Source organism: Lepus europaeus, chromosome 14 (genome assembly GCF_033115175.1).
Source record: "Lepus europaeus isolate LE1 chromosome 14, mLepTim1.pri, whole genome shotgun sequence".
NCBI classification, from domain to species: Eukaryota; Metazoa; Chordata; class Mammalia; order Lagomorpha; family Leporidae; genus Lepus; species Lepus europaeus.
In genome coordinates this window covers 18,128,734-18,152,668 of record NC_084840.1, presented here as the reverse complement: position 1 = coordinate 18,152,668, position 23,935 = coordinate 18,128,734, and the positions used below count along the sequence as shown (strand labels likewise).

The 23,935-nt window shown below is 55.6% G+C and overlaps 1 protein-coding gene across 6 annotated transcripts in view; it reads right to left on the bottom strand.

Moving 5' to 3' along the window:
- Positions 1–6,267: 6,267 nt before the first annotated feature.
- Positions 6,268–23,935, bottom strand: part of PPP1R12B (protein phosphatase 1 regulatory subunit 12B) — a 218,667-nt gene continuing 200,999 nt past the window's right edge. For 5 of the 6 annotated variants that reach the window (XM_062211596.1, XM_062211597.1, XM_062211598.1 and 2 more), the window contains 2 exons: positions 22,928–22,978; positions 6,268–13,112 (listed from right to left, as the gene is read on the bottom strand). In XM_062211596.1, coding sequence (XP_062067580.1) covers positions 13,026–13,112; positions 22,928–22,978 — 138 coding nt within the window. In that variant the 3' untranslated portion in view covers positions 6,268–13,025. Of the gene's footprint in view, positions 13,113–17,635; positions 18,557–22,927; positions 22,979–23,935 lie in introns of those variants that run through there. The other variant, XM_062211605.1, reaches the window with a different exon arrangement.

Genomic DNA, 23,935 nt, shown 5'->3' with positions numbered 1-23,935 from the left:
GCAGCAGCGGCGCTGGGACCCGCGCCCTGCACGGACGCTGTGGGGATCCAGAGCTCTCAATACCTCAGTTACGCGACCTTAGAGGTGTTCCCATCCGTCTGTGGGCGTGCCCTCCTTTCCCCTGCCTCCTCTTTTTAAAGACCGACCTCCCTTTGATGGCCGTGTGGGACAGTCCCCCGAGAGGTGAGAGGAAAGCCTGGCTCTGTCCCTTGTCCCAGGAGCTGCCCTCCCTGCATGTCCGGCCCTTGTCCCTGTCCCACAAAAGCTTCGTGCACACCCCACCCTGCGTGAGGCCCTCTACTGGCCGATGCTGGCAGCACATCCCGCCTCCTGGCGAGGCCAGGGCGGTGTGGGTGTGCGTGTGCCCGCGTGCGTGTCTTCGAGCCTCTGTCTTCGCTCGTGGAAGGAGCCGTGGACAGCGACGCTGTGTGGGACCCGGACATGGAGAAGGTCGGCTGTGTGAGTGGGAGGTCCCCTCCGAGGCGCAGGCTGCGGGTCGGGCGGCAGAAGCGCTCACCCTCCTGCGTGGGAGGCAGCGAGACGTGGGGCCTGGGTGCGTGCAGACCCAGGGCCACATCCCCGGCGCCTGCGTGCACTTGCTCCCGCCAGTCGTGCTGCCCCGGAAGCGCGGTTTCTGCGGCGTTCGCGGACATGAACTCTTCGCTCGTGGGCCAGCCCCCAGCACGGACCGTCAGCCCCAGGATCTCGTACCTGGAGATCCTGAGCTCCGAACCACGAAGCACCGGAAGTCCCCCGGCCCAGAGACACCAAGCTCCGGCTCCTGTTCCCAGACAGAAGCAGAGCGGTTCCTGGGCCTTGGGCCCCGCCCCCCCACCCCCATTGTGCTTTGCTGCTGTTTGTTTTGTAAGCGCAGTGCTGTCTGCAGACTTTGTTCAGAGCCAGAGAACTTGGGAAGGATGGTTTAAATGTGCTTAGTGCCCCTGGGGGCCAGGTAAGAAGGGGCGTGGCCACACCCGGAGGCGGGGCAGGCGGCAGAGGCTGGGTGCGCTGCGATGCCCCCTCTGACGGCCACTCGAGGGCCCATGAGCAGCCGGAGCAGCCCCAGGGCGCCTGTGGGGGTGCCCGTGCGCACTCATTGGGGAGGTTTCTCTCTATGAATGCCAACAGGTGGTGGAGGAGACTGGCCAGGGTTTCCGCCCCCAGCTCGGTTGTCACCCTTTGTCCCCAGCGTTGATAAAAAGCCATATATATGTTAGTCCTGTTTGCACTGAGCCCCTTCCAGCCTTCCGCCTGGGCCTGAGTCACGGCCCCCGGAGGCCAGAGGCCACTCCTCTTTGCCTCCCTTCTCTGGCCTCTCTCTTCCATCCTTGTCACTTCTTTCCCAGCAAAAATGGCGGCACTTCCTGTCCTGCCCCAGCTGGGCCCCTCGAGGCAGGTGGACGCTGTCGGACAGGGCGCGGCTCTGAGGGCCCAGTCTGAAGCAGATGCACAGTGTCCTTTCATTTTACTTTGCAAGGGAGGGGAGGGGCTTTGCTTTCTGAAGGGGTCTCCGCCGGGAACAGCCCCCGCAGCCGGGCTCAGCCTGCCTCCCTTCTGAGCCCTTGGTGTCAGGAGCGGCCCTGGGAAGTCACGATGTCATACGCTCTGTGTGTGCGTGCGCTTGGAATGGTGGGAAGGCAGGGCTCTCATGAGGTTGTGAGCTGGTCCTTGGCCCTGGTGCAGTCGGCAGGCAGGCGGTGCCCTCGGAGCCAGGGTGGCCGCAGAGTGGCGTATCCTGGGGTGGACACCTGGCCTCTTCTCCCGTCCCCAGCGCTGTGGGACTTTGGTGCTTCCTCAGGGTCGGTCCCCTCCACGCTCCTCATGGAAACTCCGCAGTCTCACCCCCTCTGCCTTCCTCCCCCTGCCCTGCCCCCAGCCCACCTGCTACCGCGTGGGCGTCTTTGCCCTTGAACCTTGGTAAGCGTCCCCCCCCCCCCCCAGGAGGGAGAAGAAATGGCTGCAGCTCTGGTGGTCTGGGTGTCCCTGTGCCTGGAGACTGGCTGGACCTCACTCCTCTGAGCTGCCCTGGAGGGTGGGGACGTGGCTGAGCCCCTGAGCCCCCACCGGTGTGGCGTGGGGGCGGTTCCTCCCCAGGTGCCCCTGGCCCTGCTGAGCGCAGGGAGCACGTGCACCTGTCTGGGCTGCGGGCTTGGCGGGGGCGTGCTGATGCTTGTGGAGTTTCTACACCGAGGGCCTCATCGCACGCCCTGGCTGCCCCGCAGGGCTGTTTCTAGGGGGTGTGCAGGCGCTGGGGCGGAGGCGCTAAGTGGGCTTCGGTCAGGGTGTCCGTGTGCTTCTGGGGCTGTGAGAGGCAGGAAGTTGGAGCGGAAGTGGGTCTTACACAGGGTCTTACACATGAACCCCAAACCCAAATCCTGCTGGAGCGGGGTGGGGGCGGGTGAGGCTTGGACGCTGTCTTCATCCTCGCAGGGAAGCCCCCTCTGCCTGCGCTACCCGCAGACTCCTGGGCACAGGAGGCGAGGCCTGGGGAAGGCGGCCGCCTGGGGCTGCGCAGGTGCAGGCGCGCAGCGTGACTGTGCCATGCCTCTTGGAGTCCCTGTCTGGGACAGCAGGGAGCAGGCCGCGCTCTCAGATCCGGAGCCTTTTTCTCCCCAGGAAACCACTGGTAGTTGTGTCTGCAGTCAGCTTGGGGTGCTGCTGAGAGAGGGAGGAGGGGTCGCGCAGCCCTCCCGCAGGTACACGCGGCTCTCGCGGACCTGGTCCGTGCAGTGGGGTGAGGGAGGCAGCGGTTCCGAGGTATTCTCACGCAGGATAATTCCTCAGGTGTCTGCGTCCCCTCCCCCCCCACCTTGTCTCATAGAGGGCAGCCCATCCCCCTCCGAGGCAGGAAGACGCTGCCCCCTATCCCCTGCGCTGTCCCTCCCTCCATCCCCTCCCCCTGCCCACCTCGGGCTGGTCAGGGCCCTCTGTCAGAGTCCTGGGGTTGGGGGGGGAGGCAGGGAGGAGTCCTGGTCTCATCCTGGTGGCCCAGGGCCCCATGGCACAGCTGCCGGATTTGGCCAATGAAAATACAGAATGCCCAGTCCTATTTGAATGTCAGCCGAAGTTAGAAGAGTCTAAGTGTGGCCTGTCCCTGGCACTGAGGCCGGCTCCTGTCCCCGGAACTCAGATGTCAGTGGCCATCCTGGACTGTGTCTGGCAACTCCTCCCTGCCGACCACTCCCCCTCCCGCTGCCCTCAGCCACGGTGGGGCGGGGGCGGGGGGCAGACACTGGTCACCAAGGATTTGACTTCCACCTGTTTTTCAAACTGCAATACCGAGAAGGGGACTCTGACTCGAAGACACATGAATAGACATTGATTTTTTAAGCAACAACACAACCAGAGCTTCTAAAGCCATCTGCGCCCTGTCTGACCCCCCACGGTAGTTACACACCCACGATGAAATGAGCTGCGCCGCTGGCCGAGCCCGGAGTCAGCATGCGCGTCTCCAGCTCTGTAAATAGCTGCTTGGCAGTGCCCAGAGGCTCCTCCTCCCAGCCCCGCGCCCCGCCCCTTTTGATTTTCTGTCCTGTGAAATATTTGTCCCCACCCCCACTCTGCCTCCCCCACGGGGAGTAGATGGGTGTCGGCGATGCTGGAGGCCGCTGCCGCCCCCGGGCCCGTCGGCTGCACCTCCGTCTGCAGAGCCAACCTGTCAGCCTGCTGTCTGGCGTCCTGTGGCTTCGTGTCCTGTGTATGTGTGTGGTGTGGTACCCTCCTCCCACTGTCTGAATTAACTGAAAAGCCATAAAGGGGGCCTCTTGCTGGAGCCCGCCCTCGGCTCCTCCCAGGACCCCCGTGTCCCTCTGACTGGCTCCCCACAGAACACTTGTGAAGGGCTCACCTGTTGTCACCCCCTCCCACTCCCTCGGCCCTGTGTCACCAGGACGACAGTGTCTAGGGCTTCTGGTGGGGCCCTGGGAGGTGGCTCCGGCTGGCTCTGCCTGAGCAGGCTCCACCTGCAACCTGCTGTGGAGGGGACAGTGCTGGGGACGCCACAGTCCTGCCCTTTCCTGGGAGGGGTGGGCAGGGCGGTGGCTGTGAGGTGTGGCTTTAGGGACTTACCGGGGCAGGTGTGCACCAGGCTCCCTGACCCCCGTCTGCCCCGGGAGGGACCCAGCCAGGTGCGCCAGGCTGTGGGGAGGTGGGCAGAGGGGAACTGGAGCCTCCAAAGCTCCCTGGCACGGAGTCAGAGAGGGACAGGCTGCCCGCAGCGGGCGCCCCCTGGCTGCAGAGCACAGGCAAGGGGCTCAGGGAGGACAGAGCAGGGGTGAGAAGAGAACTGGGCAGGGGTGAGACAAAAGGTGGTGAGGGAGGCTCTGCCACTTACGGACTAGGAGAACCAGGGCTCTGTGTGGGGGACGCCAGGGGACTGTTGCCGGCCTCTCCCCAGCGTTCTCCAGGTCGCCCCACTCTCGCCTACCGCACAGGCTGGGAGTGAGTGAGCAGTGTGGCGTGCCAGGCGGCTGGCAGGGGGGCTGTTCCGCCAGCCTTGCCCCGCCCAGCCTTCCCCGGCGTCCAGCCGGGGCATGAGTCGGGGTCTCATCACAGAAGCTCGTTCTGCCGGCTGCTGCCCGCCTAAGGACTTGATGAAACCCTGAGGCCTGGAAACTTCCAAGCCAGGGTCAGGCAGAGCGCTCCGGCCCCACCACGAGCCCCGCCTGCCTTCGTGGGACGGACACACGTGGAGCCTTGGCCCCCCTCCCTCCCCCTCCTCTGCTTGGCATCGCTCTCCACCCCTTTCGTGGACTCTGTTGTTCTCGTCTGACCTCTTGTCAAACTGTTATTTTGTAATGAGCTGCGTCTCCTTATTAAAGAAATGAGCTGAAAGAAATCCGGGGGTGGGGGGTGTTGCCTTGCTTTGCTAGGTGCCGAATGGGGGTCCTGAGGCTCTGGCCCTCAGCCCGCATCTGCCTTCGGAGAAGCAGCAAAAGGGGCTGGGGGCCCATGCTGGTGGTGGGTGTGGGGCTCCTGGCACCTCCTGGCTGTGAACACGTGTGTGCCCACTGCTGCCCAGGGGGAATGGTGGCGCTGTGGGGAGCTCCTTCCGGGGACCTGGGGTGGCCTGTGTCTGTGAATTCCCTTCCTACAGAACCGGGCTCAGGGAGTGGCCAGTGTGAGCCCAGTGATGGGAGAGTTTGACAAGAGAATCTCGATGAAGTCCTCAGAATTTTTAAGGAGTCTGGCAGCACTGCCTGGAAGGCCAGGAAAGGGTTAAAGCCCTGAGCTCCCACCCCTGCGTGGAAGCCGGGCCAGCCCTGACTTCTGGCTCCACCAGCAAGCCCTCTGCTCGGCTGTCAGGGCCAGGTGCATGAAGAACAGTGACCCACGGGAGCCGGCAGGCAAGGGCCTGGGTCCTCCATCTGTCCCCAGGGCGGGCTGGGGGGCTGGGTGACCGCCAGGTGATCCTGTGTGTGCAGACCTCGCTGTAGCCAGTGCGAGACACAGCCGCGTTGCTTTGCCTGTGTCTTGGGCCTCGGGACAGGTCTGAACTCTTCAACCATGACATCATGTGTGTTTGTTCTGCCGCTGCTTGGGCTCCCAACAGCTGGGTGACAGCAGGGGAAAAGAATCTTCCTCCCGACCTCCCTCCAAGTCAGTTTCTGGGGATTTCCGCTTGGCACAAAGCAGGCGCTGGGCAGAGCTTGCTGATGGGTAAACCAGACCCCAGCCTCCCGGGGACAGACCTGGCCACCCCCCTACACACCCTGCCAGCAGGCCTGGCAGCTTCTGCCTGGCGACGACCCCCGTGTTTTGAGCCTGGATTTCACCTCCAGCTCACCCCAAGGCAGCCACATCTGGAGTCTGGAACTGCGCAGTGCTTTGGAATCCAGCGTGACCTTTTCACAAAACGTGTGTGCAGCAGGGGACTTGGGGTCATGCCGGGAGACCTCCCTGTGCCCACGTCCCACAGTGCGTGAGTGCCACCCACGTGGGCTCAGCATGGGTCACTCAGCCCACACTTGTGGTCACATGGATCTGGGAGCCGGGCTGTCTTCTTAGGGTGCTCCATCTGGGGCACGCCCTGGTGCTCCCAGAGACCCTGCTGCGAGGGACAGTCCCAGACAGCCACTGCTGGTCACTGTCCCGGGGGAGCAACCTCTTGTGGACAGGAGTTGTAGGAGCTGGTGGGCGAGCCCCCCAGTGGTCACAGTGACCACGTGAAATCGGAAGAAGTTGCCTAGATTTGAGATTCTGTAAACCCCACTTCTTGAACTGTGGAGACGCAATCACAAAGTTAAAACACAGTTTTATTTACTCATTTATAAATACTGTTGTGTTTACAGGCATCATATAGATGTGAATATTATTATTCTCAAACTTTCAAACACAGAATACTTAATACTATATAATAACAACCGATAAAACGAATCATTCATCTCAGGGTTGAAAGGCCACTCAAAATTGCATAAAAATACATTCAGTTCACAAAGCGAGTCTGGCTTCCCCTCCCTGAACACCCCACCCCGCCCCAGCCCAGGTGTATTTACAGTGGGCTAAAGTTAATCCATACAACTCAGCCGAAAAACAGCTCCATCTGGTGCTTCACCTGTGGTGGGGGCAAGGCGAGGGCGGAAGGGTGGAGTGAGCAAAGACGCAAGACACCACCGCAGAGGTGGGAGAGGCATGGGGGCACCGGCGTGGTTTTCTGCACCTGACCAAGGTCAGGGCAGAGGCAAGAATGGAGGGAGGGAAACCATTTGGGTAGGGCCTGAGAGGCGGTTTGAACCCCAAGAAGAGGGATGCAAAGGAGAGACATATTTCTGTGTGCTTTTCGTGGAAGCCATGGCCCAGCCTGGGTGGGGGGGCAACAGGCGGCAGGCCCGACCTGTTGAGGGCTCCAGGACCCTGGCTAGAGGAGAAGGTACTTGGGACTGCTGCACCCCCCCCCCCCCAGAGCCCTCCTGTGCCCCTGCAGCCCTATACCTTGCCCCTCTTGACCAGAGGACAAACTAGAATCTTCTAGGTTCCAGCAGAGTGGGAGAGAACGAGCCAGGGCAGACACATTGAAGGGAGAGCGGAACAGGTCCTGGCCCTAGCGTGTCCCTTGTTTGGTACTGCACTCTGCCCCCCAGCTCTGGTTCTGGGAGAATGTCAGAGGCTCCCCCTCCCCTGCTAAGTGCTTCTCCTGCAGTGCAGTGTGGAGCTGCGTTGCAAGGGCACCGACACCACTCAGCTGTGTGCTGAAGACACTCTTCTGCCTTACCAGCCGACAGGGACGGCAGAGCAGACTGCGCGCCATGACCTCCCTGGCCAGTGACAGAGTCCCAGAGGCCTAAGGCCTCGTCTCGGAGCAGCCATCGGCCCAGCCTGGAGCGCTGGACGTGAGCACAGGTCGGGGATGGCTGCTGGGGGTTGAGGCTCTGCCAGGGCTGTCGTCTGGCTCAGGGGAACCCTCCTTTCCGAAGCACCATGAGCTGCAAGTGAGGGAAACCAGGAGGAAGGCGGTGGGAGCCGGGAGGGAAAGGACGGCCGTGTTTATCTTGGAAGGACATAAGAGCAGCCTGATGTCACCTCCGGGGGCCACCCAAGAAAGCTTTATTGGAAGCATTAGAGGAAAACTTAGAGAAGAAACAACAGAAAACATCACTCTGGCAGATCACCCGTCCAAAATGATAAGCAAAGCACTGGGGAAGAGCTCAGGAGAAGCCCTCCCAGGGAGCGGGAGGCAGAGAGCACAGATCTGAATTACAGAACAGTGCACGCGGATCAATCTGGCTTCTGAGTTCCCATTTCTAACCAAGAATAGGCAAGCCCTAGGGCCTGGTGCTGAGGTGCCAGGGGTGAAGCTGGGAACCGCGATGCCGACATCCCCTACCGGTTCAGATCCCAGCTCCTCTGCTTCTGATCCAGCTTCCTGCAGAGGTGCCTGGGCCAAGTGCTTGGGCCCCTGCCACCCATGTGAGAGGCCAGGAGGAAGTTCCTGGCTTCTGGCTTTGGCCAGACCCAGACCTCTGTGCTAGGGCATTTGGAGTAAGCTGGTGGATGGAAGATCTCTCTCTCTCACTCTGCCTTTCAAAAAAACAAAACAAAACAAAACAAAACAAAACAAAACACCCATGGCAGACCTCATTTGGAAAGCTCTGGGCTGGGCATGTGCACGCACACGGGCTAGAAGCACCAATGATCCCCAAACTGTTAAACTTCGTAGGTCCAGCCAGAGCATGCATGGGTGGCGCTACCTTCAGACACAGCCCCCTTCCCAAGGAGGGGCTTCCCGGCCCGGGCTGCCAGCCCTCCACCACGTCCCAGCGATGTGCCCGCCGCTGCAGACGGGCTGTTCCAGCAGTCTCCGCCCTCAGAGACCACCTCACTCCCCAGCAGCTGTGCCAAGGGCAGTTCCTGTGCTGCCGCGAAGTTGATCTATTTCCAATCTGATCAGGGCCTAAGCGATCAATAGCTGTCCCTGACAGGGTCTCCTGCTCCTGAGCAGTGTCAATACCCATTAGGGAAGCTGATTAAAATCTCCACTCAGCAGGAGGCTGAGGGCGAAGTCACCCGCGACACAGAACTCATCTCCACATGCCGAAGCTTGCCTCTGGGAGACCCTTTCCGCCTCCGTCCTGCTGTCCACTCCAAGCCCCGCCCTCCACCCTCCTCTCCCACGGAATGCAGCCGCCTCCACTCCAGGGACTCTGCCCACTCACTCCGCTCACGTGGGCCCTGTAGGCACCTTGCGAGCGGAGTGGCCTCTGGCTTGCCATGCTTACTGCTCCGGCATCTCCTCTGAATGTCTGCTCTACACCAAAGCCATCCCGAGCAGCACCAGGGCCTCCTGTCTCTGGGGAGGGGGTCTTCACTCAGGGGACTTCTCTGGCTGCTGGGGCAGGGGCCGGGGGTAGTTCAAGACCCTGAGCCCGCTGTGCTCAGCAGAAATGCAATTAGCCTGCTGTCTGGGTGGGAGGAGCCAGGGCAGGTCACACCCGAGGAAGCTGAGGGCTCTACTTCCTATTAAAACAGCTTGTCCGAAGGCTGCGTGCAACAAATTGCTTTCCACCCATTTCCCCGTGAGCTCCCATTTCCACCTCTGCAGGTTTTAATAGTCTCACCAACCCATTAGGCGGGAAAGCAATCTCTACACCATTCAATTATCCTCAGTACTGAATTCACTTTCCACCAAGGCTGGGAAGCCAACCTTGACATGCTGACATTAAACAGTCTGCAGAAGAAAACAAGAGTTTTTGCTTTTTTTTTTTTTTTCCTTAGATTAGAAAGAGAACTCTAAGAGAGGTCCTGATCTTCCTAAGGAATGAGTAAGTCACAGAACTGTAGGCCACGGGGGGGCTCGACGGATCATGGCGCCCGGGCCACACGCTGACAAGACCAGGCCCCGGCATCCTGATGTCCTGACTGCGAAGGCCTTGTCCTGTCACAGTGCCACACTCTGCCCTCAGAGCTGTTTGCTATTGGGTCAGAGGAACTCACACCCTTTGAGGGGCTGGAACCTGCCTTCCAAATCAGGGTGGTGCCCCAGATGCGCAGTTATAATGGGGCCCAGTGCAGGCCCCTCCAAGACCCTGGGGAGAACCCCAGGGCTCCTGCAGGGCTGCCCCAGAGTTAAGTGCTGGTTGGGCAGAACTGGGAAGATTCGGAGCAGCCTGGAAGCCGATCAGCTGGCGACACTTGGGGCAGTTCTCCCTGCGGCAGCCTGCTTCGCTCAGCCCGCCCACCTCTAGCCTCAGGACAGCCCCCGCCCAGGGGGTCAGAGCCGAACACTGGCTGTCTCTGAGGGGACAGAGTCTGCCTGGAGCCTGAAAGGTTGCAAAGCGGCCAGAAATGCAGAGGCCTGAGAAGTGCACGGCTTTCAAAGCTGCTGCTTCCCTCATCTCGAGCTCAAATAAATAAATGTCCCTGGTGGAGAAATAGCCAGCAGTTCACACAGTAGTGAGGTCCAGAGCCAGGACCCTCTCTGAGTGTAGCTGTCTAGCCAGTACATGTTTGTTTGGGGCACGGAGAGTGGGTGCAATGTTCCCAGAGATCTGAAACCCCCTCAGTGGCTGCCCAGAGCAATCAATGTAGCCAGGTCTCCTTAAACATGGGGTGGGGCTGGGGTGGAAACCAAGGAATGGCCAGGAAAGCAGCAGTGCATCCTGCAACCAGACAGAAAGCGACAGGAGCTACTCAAGGGAGACCGGCCCAGCAGGGAAAGTAGTGCCCTTGCACTAGAGGCTGGCATGGGGCTGGGGTCACCACTCCCTGGTGCTATCTGGAGCAGGATGAGTAGCTCTCGAGAGACAAAGGTGAACTTTAGCCAGAGCTCCTCTGGAATGGCCAAAGGCATGGCTTGGACACTGAGAAATTCCAAATTAGTGAAGACACAGGGTGTGTCGCTCTGCTGAGCCAACTTGTGCCCCCATTCCACAGGCAGCTCACCTCCCACTAAGTGACAGACATGAGTCCTGGGCTGCCTGAGCTACCTGGTGCCCCCGAGAACTGAGACCAGCAGGTGAGGACGGGAAGCTCGTGGCCACTGTGGAGACCAGCAGGAGGTGACTGGCCAGGCAGCACAAGAGAAGGGCACCTGCTGACTGCCGACACCCAGAGAGACAGTGGCAACTAGGAGCCCTATGACCACTGCCCCACGGCACTTCCAGTCAATACGTCTGTACTTTATTCTCTGGAGAGAGACCAGAATTCAGTTTGTCTGGGAAAAAAAAAAAAAAAAACAAAAAACAAAAAACAAAAAACAACTAAATCCATTGCATAAGAGAAAGTTACCTAGAACGATTTACATTTTTAGTCCTGGGCTGTAGACTCCAGTCCTCCTGAGATGAAAAAGCTGAAAATTTCTCGTCACAGGAAAACCTTCTGGTAAGAGGCCGCTGTGACATGAAGGCCGTGAAGCAGCAGGGGCGGAACCCAGCCCGAGAGCTTTGTGACTCCTCTGACCCTGCCAGGCACGCACAGCCCCGAGGGGACTGCCTGGAAGAGGAGGAAATGTTTCCCTGGCAACCCTTTCTCCTGCGAGGGCAGCGGTCCCTCTCCCCAGAAGCCACCGGGAGCCCCTGTGCTTTTCCTCCCCCTAGGAAGAGAAGGGAGACGCCTGCTAGGGAAGGTACGAGGCTCCTCACTCTAATTCAGTGTTCCCTGAGACTGAGCAGTGGTGCGCCCATGATGACAGCGTTCCAAAGTCGGAGTAGCTTTTCTGGGAAAATGGCTGGAGATGGAAGAGAGAATTGTATATGCTCTGAACAGGGGGTTTTATCAGAGGAGCCACAGCTCCTATTCTGGAACTGGGATCTTGAACTAGAGCCTTGGTTTTGAAGAGCACGTGACACTTCACAGGTCTCAGGGGACTACACTGCTATTTTCAGGAAAGAAAGGAACAGGCAGAGGTAGTATATGCTGAGAGACCAGGTCACTCTGAGCACCAGATGTCCCTGGCAACCCTACAATGAGGAGGACTTAAATGACCAGCACATTCAAAATGATTCCAGGGGTAAAACTCTTACAAAAAACAAATGCTTTAAATATTAATACTGGACCACCAAGGACGAATGGATTGATTTTGTGCTGGGCTAATGGTGCATCCTGGGTATTTTAAAAGGCTGCTCTTTTCTAGGGGAGGATGGCCAAGATGCGATGGGACGTGGGATGTGGGGAATAATGCAAAGGCCCAGGGAAACACCAGCTTGCAGTCAGGTTAAGGACAGCCCGCACACTGCACACCTCAGGGCTGTCAAGGCGGAGAGCTCCAGAGCGCAGACGCGGACCCCAGCAAGAATCCACAGGAAGACTTCTGCTCCCATCACAGGAAACTGACCACTGGCCACTAGAGCTGCCCAACCTATGAGTAGCAGATGCCCAGCCCCCAGAGGGCCTGACCACAGGGGTCCCTGGCATGCAACAATGGAAAGTTGGACCAATGGCGTCTGGGCCTTTCCACTCGAAAATTCCGTGACTGTCATCATTGGGTTGAAAGTACCTCATCCCTTTAAACTTCTATTAAGTTGTCATTTCTCCTCTTAGCTTCCAAGAAAGCAAATGTCTCCACTAAATCTAATCACCGGAAGTAATCCAGTTCCCCACATTCTCACAGCGCAGCGGTTGCTCTCGTCTTCGTCACAATGTGCCACGTGAGCTCGGATACTCTGCTGTCAGCACGCATAGCTTCCCACCTGCCCCATCGCTGGGCCATCTGAGACCCTGCCTGCCTCTCTGCAGTGACTTTGTTTCTCATCGGGAGCGGGTACCAGAGTGAACAGGGGGAGGCAGGGCAGAAGCGGGCACTCAGAGCCCAGATTGCTAATGAGAAAGTCATTCTGTAGTGGGGAATAAGGACAATGGGTAGACAGGAGGCTGTGGGGGAGGGGGCTGGTGGTGCCGCTGCCATGGCACCAGAATGGCGACCTTCCAGTCTCCAGAGAGGTGCTTTTCCACAGGGGCCCCAGACAACTGAGGCCAGGAGCTGTTCTGGCTTTTACACCAGTGGATGGGGGAAGAGGCGGGAGAAAGAATAGCTGGATAGGAAGGAAAGGGAGTGGGGTTAAGATTAGTTTGGGACTTTACTGGGCTGTGGATAGAAAAAATAAACAGGAGTCGGTTCCTGAGAGTGAGGGGCAGAGAGCCTCAGTGCAGAGTGGCTCTGGCCTCGGACGCGCACAGCCGCGCGGCCTGAGGCTGTCTGCTGGCCCACTCAGCATCCTGCTGCAGGGCCCACCCACGGCAGGGGACACTGCGCCAGCACAAAGGCTGTGGGCTACTCGTTTGGACCAGATCCAGTGTGTACACGGAGCGGAGCAGCAGGAGGCTGGGGGTCCACGGCTGGGCCTGCTGCACCCCCAAGGCCTCCTCCAGATGGCTTGTATGGTCAGGACCATGCTTCAGTCAAAACTCATAAAACCCAAGTGGGGGTGTGGGAGGAGAGGGCATCGGGGGTGCAGAGAGAATGTACAGTGCAGAGGAGGTGACGGAAGCGGGTCAGGAGGAAGTGTCCTTCCACCAGAACGCTCACTTCCTTTGGCTGGAAGGGAGGGGTGTGCAGCAAGGCGGGCCCTCCCCTCCTACATCCGGAGCCTGGTCTACTTAGACAGTTTGCTGATGACTCTGATGAGGGCACCGTTTTCATCTTTCAGCCGCTGGTTGTCGGATTTCAGTTCTGTTAACACCTGCAGGGTGGCAGAGAGAGGTGTGTTAGAGCCTGGGCGATGCCCCCTCCGCCCCTCCCGAGCAGCCCTCACACGGCCTGTGTCGCAGCGGTCACCGCCCCTCTCCCAGTGAGGCTGCACCCCTGAATCTGCCTACCTACTGAGGCGGTAATGTTCATGTTCAGGAGACTGCACCACCCTGTCTTTCGAGCTGGTGTGTTTAGCAGTGGTATCTTATTTCTTTGTATGCAACCTGCACATTCTACTGTGTACCCTTTCATTCTACTGAGTCAGTAACAATTTTCAACTGCTCCTGTGCTTGAACTCACCTCGAGCCAATGACGGCTGGAGAAGGAATTCAGACAGAGGTGAGGAGGGTGTGGTCAAACAAGAGTCAGAGGAGGACACTGCCTCACACCCCACCAAACACAAGAACGCGGCTCGGGGGCACAACCCTGCTTTCAGTCCCTGGGCACAAGGTGACCTACGGGTCCTCCTCCTGAGCCTTCAGTGGAATCCACTAAAATGATCACTGGGCATGTTACACATATCCACTTTCAACCACCATACCAGGGAGCTTACAGATAGGGTCACAGAGCTACAGCACAGTGACCACCAGGCGTATTTAATTCTGCCCAAAGCTCCCTTACAGGGCTTATCAGCAGTTTTAGGGGGATGGTGTTATAGTTCTAGGAAACAGACACTTGTGGGGGAAAGGGAGGAGTGGATATTCAATTCTATCAGCTCTGCCATCTTGGAACATTACACACAGTGTTGTCCAACTTGTTAAGCAAGGGAAAAATAACAGCTTCAAGCTCTAGCCTGGATATCTGAGTTTTTATTATGTGGTCAGGCACTTGGACAAGTATGCTGAGCCTCTGAAAAATCCTAATGGGATGCTGGTAAGGGTACATGTGTGGGCCCTGCTGTTATCAAGAGAGGTTAGGTTAGCAGGTAAGTTCACCTTCACCAGGAAGGCTATAGAAATCTGTGTCTATGTCTGATTAATACAGATGTCCTTTGATTAATTGCTCATTTAAACCTATAGGAACCCAGGGGCTGGCTCTTTGGTGTAGTTGGTAAAGCTGCTGCCTACAGTGCCGGCATCCCATATGGGCACTGGTTCTAGTCCTGTCTGCTTCACTTCCAATCCAGCTCTCTGCTATAGCCTGGGAAAGCAGTAGAAGATGGTCCAAGTCTTGGGCCCTTGTACCTGCATGGGAGACCTGGAAGAAACTCCTGGATCCTGGCTTCAGTTTGGCCAATCTCTGGCCATTATGGCCATTTGGGGAGTGAACCAGCAGATAGAAGACCCCTCTCTCTCTCTCTCTCTCTGTCTCTCTCTGCCACTCTGTAACTCTGCCTTTTGATAAGTAAATAAATCTCTAACAAAAAGAATAAATGAACTACAGGACCACGATAGCAGGCCGGGTCCCCAGCACAGGGTGCCCTAGGCTGACAGGTTATGGTGAATCCTGCTGAGTTCGAGTTCTGGCTTAGGGGATCTAATTGTACCTTAGGAATATAATCTTTGCTTCCTCAATCTCTCAAGGAAGATGCAGGTTACATTATGCAAATGTGCATGTGTGCACGCATCAGACACACAAGGAATCTGCATCAGAGTAAGGTATCATTGACTCTGTAAGTGGAAGGCACCACGCCAGAGGGTCTCCCTGGTGACCTGAGAGTATGTGATACAGTTGTTACTCTTATCTCTACAGCTGAGGTAAGGAAGAACTTTGTAACTAGTCCAAGGCACCCAGCTATTAAATGGCAAAGCTAACACTGATCCCAGGTGTGCGAGTCCAAAGTTCATTTTCATGACAAGTTGGGTGGGGTGGAAAACAAAACCAAAAACTGTCATAGCCCAAAAACTGGAATTTCAGCATTGCCTTTGTCATCAATGATCTGTATTACTTGATGCAAACCACTTCTTTGTGTTCCTATTTCTGCACCTATAAAAGAACAATAATGCCTGTGCTGTCCCCTCTAAGGTAGGGACTAGGTGAGGCCCCCGGGAGGGGCGAGGTGTGGAAAGGTCCAGACATGGGCAATGCGCTCTGCTGAGTCAAGGACTCCCCTACCGCTGTGAGTGCTCCTCTGAGCGTGAAAGGCAGGCCAGGGAGCTACGGCCGCGACGGAGACAACCTGAATCCAGAAACCTCCTCCACTAATCTCAGTGCTTTGCCCTTGCCTCTCCTCCCTCCAGCTCACTCAAGGAGCCCTGGCTCAGTCTCGCTCGCCTCTCTCCCACCAGCCTTGCCGACGGGAACTGAGTGCTCAGAACCTCGTTGCATTGGATCTTTAGAAAACGTCAGCCCAGGTGTCCTCTGATGTTCCGCTTTCCCATGGCTCTCTGCTGCCCTGTCCTGGGTACCAGGGGGTCTCGGAGAGCCACACCACCGTAACAGGGTTCCACAGAGGGAAAGACACTTTATACAGCAATGGGCTACATCTCACTGCTTAGCAGCTCATCAGATCAGAACCGAGCTGGGCTTTTCTATAAATGTACAAATAGCTCACTGAACTTTGGTGATTCGTTTCCACATTAAGAACTCAATTCCTTGGGGGGGGGGGGAATACTGGAAGGCAGTTCTGCAGCTGCAGCATGCTACAGCGGACATCTGAAGGGAGCGTCAAAGAGTGCAAGGAGTGGAATGTAGAAATCAAGGGGGGAACAGCCTCACAGACTTGGCTCGCAAAAGCCAGAGGTGGAGAAGAACGTGTATCTGATGTTCCTCTGGAGTGAAAGAACTGTTAAACAAGACCACGTGTGAAAGCACGAACAGGTGTGAGGTTTTACAAAGCTTTATCCTTTCGACTCTCTGACCTCAGCTCCTTAATTCCTAAATCTGTAATTTACCACAGTTCGATGTTAAGATACTCTGGACAAGTAAAACGAAGCACACGCTCTCTCGCACACTACTTCTCAGAGCCATTGATGAGGAATGTATTAAAGACGAGGAAGTGGGGTGTGGCAGCCTCAGAGAGAAACCAGGGCAAGGCTAGTTGTAGGGAGAGAGACTCAGAGTGAGTCCTGCCTGAGCTGCTATGCTTCAAGCCGCACGGGGAGTGGGGAGAGCATCCTCCTATGTTTGGTTGTTAAGGGGCTTGCATGACACGCTGAGGCAAGATGGTTTCTCCTGGGGATTATCAAGGAAAGACAAAAGGGCAGGGCAAAATGTCTTGACCGTGCAGCCAGTGTGGCGTAGCTGTCTCATCTCTGCACAGGGTCTGTGGAAGGTGCTTTCCTAGCGGACACGACGACCACGACCCATACACAGAGGCGCACGGCTCAGTCCAACAAAGCTTTGCTCTCAGAACCGACACGAGAAATTCATATCACTGTCATGTGTCTTGAAATCTTTTGATTTCCTGTTTGGCTGCTTGTATGGCTCATGGTTGCACTGGTGGGCCACAGTCTGCTGACCCGGGCTATAGGAGATGAAGCACCGGCAACGGCTCTCTTGATGGAGGGAGAATCTTCTGACAGATAAGGGGCTCTTTGGAAGCTGAACTTGCCAGGGAAGTTCAAGTGCAGAGAAGCAGAGCGCTTGCTCCGCCCCAGCTGCAATGCAGGGAGCGCCCTGTGCGCTTAACAAATGGCTGCAACTCTGTGCCAAGTATGCAGACAGCTTATATCTTGACAGCAGTAAAGAGCTTGGGCTCAGGAGACGACTGACGTATCGCTCTGAATTTTGGTTCCACCAGTTACTGTCTGTCTGGGTGACCTTGGGCAAGTTCCTTGGCCGGTGACTCAGTTTTTCCTAAGTGCAATGACTATTCTGGGGAGTGCATGAGAAAAACAATAAAAAGCACTCAGCAGAGGCTTTAATAAATGACAGCTGTTACCATCGTTAATAAGATCAGATCCAGTTTTGTCGCATTCCTGCACTGTCTTGGAACAAAGAAATTAGAAATAATTGGGACTTTTTGGAGGGTCCCTCATTCGCCCATGTCAAGTTTTCCAGGAGTCCTGATGCTCATTTTAAAGCGTGGGCTCGGGTGGGACAGCGGCCGCTCACTGCTGGGCTGTGGCAGCACTTCCCTTTCAGTCTGCTTCTCGCCTGTGACAGCATCGGCAGCAGGGTATCAGCTCAGCCCTATGGTAATTTGGGTGCTTCAGCTCTGGTGGAAATTACTTGTCAGCTACTGACCCTGAAGGCAAAAGCAAATAGGCAGAGGAAAGAACAGGCCCTGGTCAGGACTAATTAGATTGTGGCTGAAAATTAAAAACTCATTTCAGAGCAGTGGTGACCCCATCACACTGCCTTGGGAGGGAAACAAGTTCTCTATGAGCTTGTCTCTCAGATCAATAGCCAGGAAAAGGCTCCAGTTTGGCAAACACAATTTTTGGTGTTCAACTGAAGATCAGTCTTTGCTCCCTGCTCCACTGCCGGCCACCCTCTTTGCAAAGCCAGCCCCGTTCAGGAAGGCCTGATCATGGGAGGGCCTCATTTCTGTCGTGTGCAGGCTGCCTCACAGCCCACACGCTGAGGCAGGGAGGGACACAACCCTCAGGTCCAGAGCCTTGTGACAGGGACGTGAGAAACGCCTCCTGAGGAGGGAAGAGATAGCAAGACTGCTGCAGAAGGTGAGACAAAGAACGCCTATCTAGACTCTTTTGCTGCTGGAGAGCCTGGACCAGAATAACTCCAGTTTCAGTTCTAGTCCTTTCCATCCCACAACACTGTCACATGTAGGGACCGAGTTCTTTTTGGTGTCTAATGGGCTGTGGCCCCGACGCTGGTTGTTGAAAAGAATAAAAAGGAGGGTTTTGAAAAAAATACTGATGCATGGGTTTCAACCCAGACCACTGATTCTTTGGGAGTGGGCCCAAGCACTGGCATATACTGAAAAGTTCCAGGATATTTCCAACAGGAACCATGGTTGAGAGCGCCTGCCCTTGGTTACCTCAGACCCAACCCATTGCTCCAGAGAAACTGCTGTTGACAGAGAAAAGCTCTCTCTCAGTGTGGCAATGATCCCACCAAACAAATGTGTGAATGTGCCTGTGCACGCCCGCGTGTGTACCTCTCTGTAGCCCCACGAGCAGATCCACATGCAGTCTCCAGAGGGAGAGAGGCAACGTGGTGGTCTTACCAATGTGCCTCTAGCCTGGGTGACTCCGCCCACCGCCCACCACCTCCCTCGACCTAGGCTGTGACGTCCCCTCCCATGGTCGCTGTCCTGGCTCCTCCCATCTCCAGCGGCCTGCACGCAAAGGCTCTGAGGGAGGGCCCGAGCACAGAGCTGCTGCGACCAACAACAAGAGTGAACCTGCCTGGAGCAGTGGAGGAGGGAAGTGAGGTGGAGAGGAGGGGCAAGAGCTAGAGCTCCTGGGTGTCCGAGGACTCGATGGACTCCGAGAGTCTGGCCACCACTCGGGTCAGGGCCCTGTTCTCAGCCTGCAGTTGCTCGTTCATCTGCTTCAAGGTTTGAATCTGTTTTAGCTGGTGGAGGTTCTGCAGAGTGAGACATGGAGGGGACAGACAGGACAAAGGGAGACAAGACAGACCAGAGGAGAAAAAAGTAGGACAAAGAAATCACGTGACTTTCAGTTTTTGTTTTTAGTTTGCATGCAAGGAAGGAAATGAGAAAGGCAGGAGTAATGAGAGCAAATGGAGGGAGTGGGGTGGAGGCGGCAGCAAGGACGGGAGGGCTGTGCCTGTGACTCTGGCCGGGGTCTCGGGTGCTGAACGCCAGCCCTGTGAATACCACCACCAGGCGCTCAGAAGCACATCTGCATTCCTGCTGAGGACCACAGCCCCCGCGCGGCGTGGCCTTCTGAACCCCGCTCACAGGGCAGAGCCGCAGCCCCAAGGGCCTTTCTCCATCAGCACTCAAGTTGTGTTCCTAAATCCAGCTGCTGCCCGTTTCTTGCTCCCTGCTTCTCCTCTTCTCCTATACCCGTCCCCCTGCCCCTTTCTTGTTTCCTGTCTGGGTATTCTCTCATCTCATTAATTTTTAAAAGCAAAATGACATAAGAGCCTGTGATTTCTGCATTTTCTGTATGCGGCAGGTGATTTTATGAATCACCACACTCACAGTGAATGGGGCTGTTCCAGTTCATGCGGAGCCTGGAGCCGCTTAAAGGTGTGTTCACCAACAGACACATGCCGAAAGCTGGCGAGGTCACAAGTGTCCAGCGGTAGCGGGACTGGCTGACCAACGTGCTCGTCAGCCATACTACCTGTCAGTGTTGCAGACGGCACAGAGTGACCAGCTCCCGGTCAGTCTCCCCAGGGCCCTCTTTACCACAGGCTCTCTGCTCTGCTTCTGTCCTTCCTGCGTGATCAACTGCACTGACCTGTAATCGAGAATGTCGGCTCTCCGGGAGGAGGGAGATGATTCTGTTAGGCGAATGTGGTTTCACAGATGAGGGTGGGCAATCCTGGGGGTTAAAATGACTACAGGAAGGCTGCCAGGTATCAGAGAAAAGCCCCTCATACCCACATAATGAAAAGGACAGATAGGAAATATTAGTGAATTTATAGTTTGGGGGTGAAGAAGCAAGGAAATGAAAGCCAGAATGGAGTGGGGAAGAAACAGTGAAAAGGCCCACAAGCAGAGACAGGCCGTGCACACGCCCTCCTCGTCCACAGAAGCAGCTCGGCCACGGAGAGGGCAGAGGAGAGATGGGGGCGTAGCACACGGAAAGGCTTAACGAGGTGGGCAAGGAGCAAGTTTAAGAACTGATGGAAAGTCCCTGACTCCAGTCTTCTCTGGCGTTGATATTGGACCAAGGCTTTCAGCACAGTCATTGTCGTTACATAAAGTGGTCCTTGCCCCCCAGGGAAAACTATCAAAGACATGAACTATGAAAGTGACTCATCTAACATGTGAGTTCAAGCAGATTGAATGTGGACGTTATCAGCACGAGAGAGGCAGGAAACAATCTGGTGCAATATTCTATAGGAAGCAGTATTGAAACCAAGGCATGGCAAGAAGATAGGAGAGCAGGGCCTGGCACACAGCGGGCAACAGGGCTGAAGGGCAGGGTTGGCTGGTGGTATTTCTAGAGTAAGCAAAATGAAAAGTCCAGGATCAACCAGAAGGGGATGGATGGGCTGCTGGGCCCCCCACATGCAGGGCCTGGGAGAGGAAGGAGAGGAGGTCTGGCAAGGAGGCTGATGCTGAATGGAGGGTGCAGTCGGAAAAAAACCAAGTCTGATGTGGGCACATCCCAGACCAAGTGCAGGCCCAGCACAGCGCACACAGACATGCACACCTGGTGGAAGCTGGCACATAATCCTACTGCAATCCAGGGTCTGGGTGTTCTCCTGGGGAGAATTCATAAAGACTTACCTTTCCCAGCAGGGGCTAGGATGGCCCAACCCATCTTACAGAGCCCCACATACACCTGGGTGTGCCCATCTCATAGCTCCCATCTCACCTGGCCTTTGTGCTTGGAGTTGGAAAACAGGCACTAAAGTCACCTTCTGCCTCTGAGTACCTGCTGTGTCTTCAAGGGTTCACTGTAGGTCAACACCCAAACCGCTTCCTACTCACTGCTCCAGGAAGTTTGAGCATCTTTATAAACTGAACACACAACAGGCGTGGAGACCAACTGGACCCAAACCCTACTGGGTCTCAGAATTCAACAAGACGGTCGGTTACCTACACCGAGACGGTGACACCAGTCACTCTGGAGATGTTGGTCACCACGCACAGCAGTCTGGATGAAGAGCTGGAGAGCTGAGCCAGCATTTTCTTAGGCTCCTTTAGGGCCAGCCGCACAATTTTGCTCATTTTTATGTCTGTATATCTGAAGTATATGTGTATATATATATATATATATATGAAGTATATGTGTATATATATATATATATATATATATGTCTGTATATTTGAACCTTCAAAGAAGGTTCAGACACAAACATCTGGGCAGAATGGGTGTGGCTGGGCAGGCTCTGGTGCTCCTCCCATTAGTCCTCCAGGGGGAGCTGGATGATTTGCAAACCTGGTATTTGATTTTCTTCATTTGACTGTAATCAGTAATGGAGAATAACTACAGGTAGAAAGGATGGAGTTTTTTAACTAAAAAAAGTCAGTTTCAAAATAGCTTACCTATTGGTTTATGGGCTAAACAGTCATGATCTATCAAGCTCCACTTGATAATTTAAACGATTGATTTTAAAGTTGCTGGCAAATGGCTTATGGCTGGGAGAGCAAACGCTTTCATGTATTAGAATCTCTACTGAGAAGAGAACTCACAACCTGGTTTAGGAAATCACAGCCTAACACGGCGAGAGAAACACAGACATGTGTCTCAGCCCACAGGACTGACTCCAACTAGAACCACTGGAGGGCTTCTGTGCTCTTCGGTTTAGAACTGGAACAGAAACGACAAAGGACCTCCATTTCCCCACATTCGCTGCTTCGTGGGGCTTGTGACCTGCACGGATGTGACACAGAGTTCTGAGAATGGTAGGTACAGGCTGTCTTTGGCTTCCGGGAACTCACGGGGCGGCACCAGCTTTGGCCTCAGTTACCTGCTCTTGACTGGCTGTTAGGCCACTTCTGAATGAGCGCCACTGACAGCTGCGTCACAGCAGCCCACAGATGGTCAAACTCAGGGGATTTCAAAGTGCAGGAGGCCTGGTGCAACCAGGGGCTGTGTTTAGCTCCACTAACACACTGCTCTAAGTAGGAGAGAAAAACCAGAAGACGGAGAGTTTTAAGGGTGTGAGGTCACCCTTCGTTACTTCTTCTCAATGAGAAGACTGACAGTGTCTGATATCAGCAGGTGCTGCTTGAACGTGTTAGTTACAGCATGGGTTGCTGAGCAGAGGACGCAAGGCAAGCTTGGCATTTCTCCTGATTCTGGAATTATGAGGAGTCACGGGATTGCTAGCAGGGGATCTCATGTAAACTATGACCTTGCTGGGTCCTGAAGAAGTTATTTTTTGGTAAATAACCAATCTTTTTAGGCCAAGGAAACATTACATGGCTCCAACTGTGCACTAGGGATGTTTGCTCACAGAGATATGGGGCTCTGCCTGATGCTGACGCTGTCCCAGTGCTTCCTGCTCCTAGCTGAGGAAACCAGATGAATGCCTGGCGTGACAGAGCCCGTAGAGTAAGGTCCCTGGGGGAAGGGACAAAGCTGAACAAGAGCTGAGGTTACAGGCACGTGGCACGCACCGCAGGGATCGGACGCTCCCACAGCAGTCCAGGTGAACACCCCGAGCAGCTCTGCCATACCAGAAGCTCTAGCCCCCCTTCCAGAGCAGGGGACTGCCTCCTTTGGGACTGCCAGGATGGTGGCTGTCCACTGGAGTGGCTAATGAGGTGCCAGTCACTGCAGGCCAAGGGGTGGCGGAGGGGAGGGGAGCGAGTGGCGAGGCCTGGAGTGCTCTCGGTGGCATGAGCTTACTCCAGCGGGAGCGTGCCTAGCACTCCTAAACACTGCAAAGGAAATGAACTGGGGCAGGAAATCAATATGTGAACACATTTTTATTCTACTGCAGAATGACTCAATCTGTGTTCCTGCCAGCCAAGGGCCGGGTGAGGGAGGGGCACCAGGGAGAGCAGCCTCCAGCCTTTCATCCAGCCTCATGGAGGTGAACCCACTGCTTGGAGAACCTTAGAAGTTCAACTCATTTTTGTCTCTAGCCTGTCCGAGGTCTCCCCCAAACCCAAGGCAGAACTTGTTCCTAGGAACCTTTGAGGTGGCTACAGTAGATACAGTATGAACTATGAGAGCCTAAGAAACGGCTCAGGCGAGCAGCTCCCTCCTCTTCTTGAGAGAGCTAGGTCTGTACCAGAACTGGGCCCATCCTCGGCGGGCATCCAGACGAGAGGCACGGCAAAAGAAGGAAACCCCCTCATACCTTCATCTCCTCTTCCATCTCCGACATTTTCCGCTCCAAGGCTCGCCTCTCCTGTTGAGAGACAACGAGACTGTTGAGGGCAATTGAAATACTGCCTTCCAGGTTCCATGTGACCAGCAGCTTCCTGGTCAAAAGGTGGGAGCTACTGACTCAGACAAGTCCTGGGGAGACAGGAGCATACGTGACCCTGCCACTCCCGGGGCAGAGCTGCTTCACTGAGCAGCCGCCTCATCTAAGTCTCCTAGCAAAAGGTCAGAAGGTGTATGAAGAAGCAGCTCACTGGTAGGTGACCAGAGCACAGCACTTAGAGTTAATCTCTGCAAGTGGAAGACTGCACAGAACTTCTGATGACTGCAAGTGACCAGAACATTCGCTCTTTATTAGCCAAGCATCATTATCTTCACTAGTGCTCCCCCTAAATTTCTAGGAAATTGCTTCTCTCCTGATGGGGAACAGATGGTGAGGAGACAGCAATGGGCTACAAAGAAATATCATCCTCCCTGTAATTTCTCCCCTTCCTCTCCATTCCTCTCTCCCAGCAACTAACTTAATTTAGCCAGAACCCAATGAGGAGTCCTTGATCAGATGAGATACCAAGGAGGTTTGGGTACAGGCCAAGGGAATAAAATACAAAACTTAGCTGCTTTCCAAATGAAATAGACAATAACAGGAGAGACAGGAACATAGACTATCCCTAGAGTCAAGTCAAAGCTAGGTTCATCAATAAATCTAATTAACTTTTCCCGATTTAGGAAGGTCAAATCCTAGAAAAACATTCTGAGTGCAGCTGGGAGGTCAGCAACTGAGCCACGAGTGGCCCCCTCAGCAGAGGGAGCCAAGGTCGTACCGGCTCCTGTCGCAAGTCCTAAGTCCAGGACAGGGGTTCCTGCTGAAAGCTTCCTTTCTGTCCAAGGTGAGGGAAGGGCAGTGTCCTTAGACCTGAGTGTGTGATGGCTCACAGGAAGCCAAAATGCGACACGGTCGTGTGCATGTGGGCAGTGCTGCCTA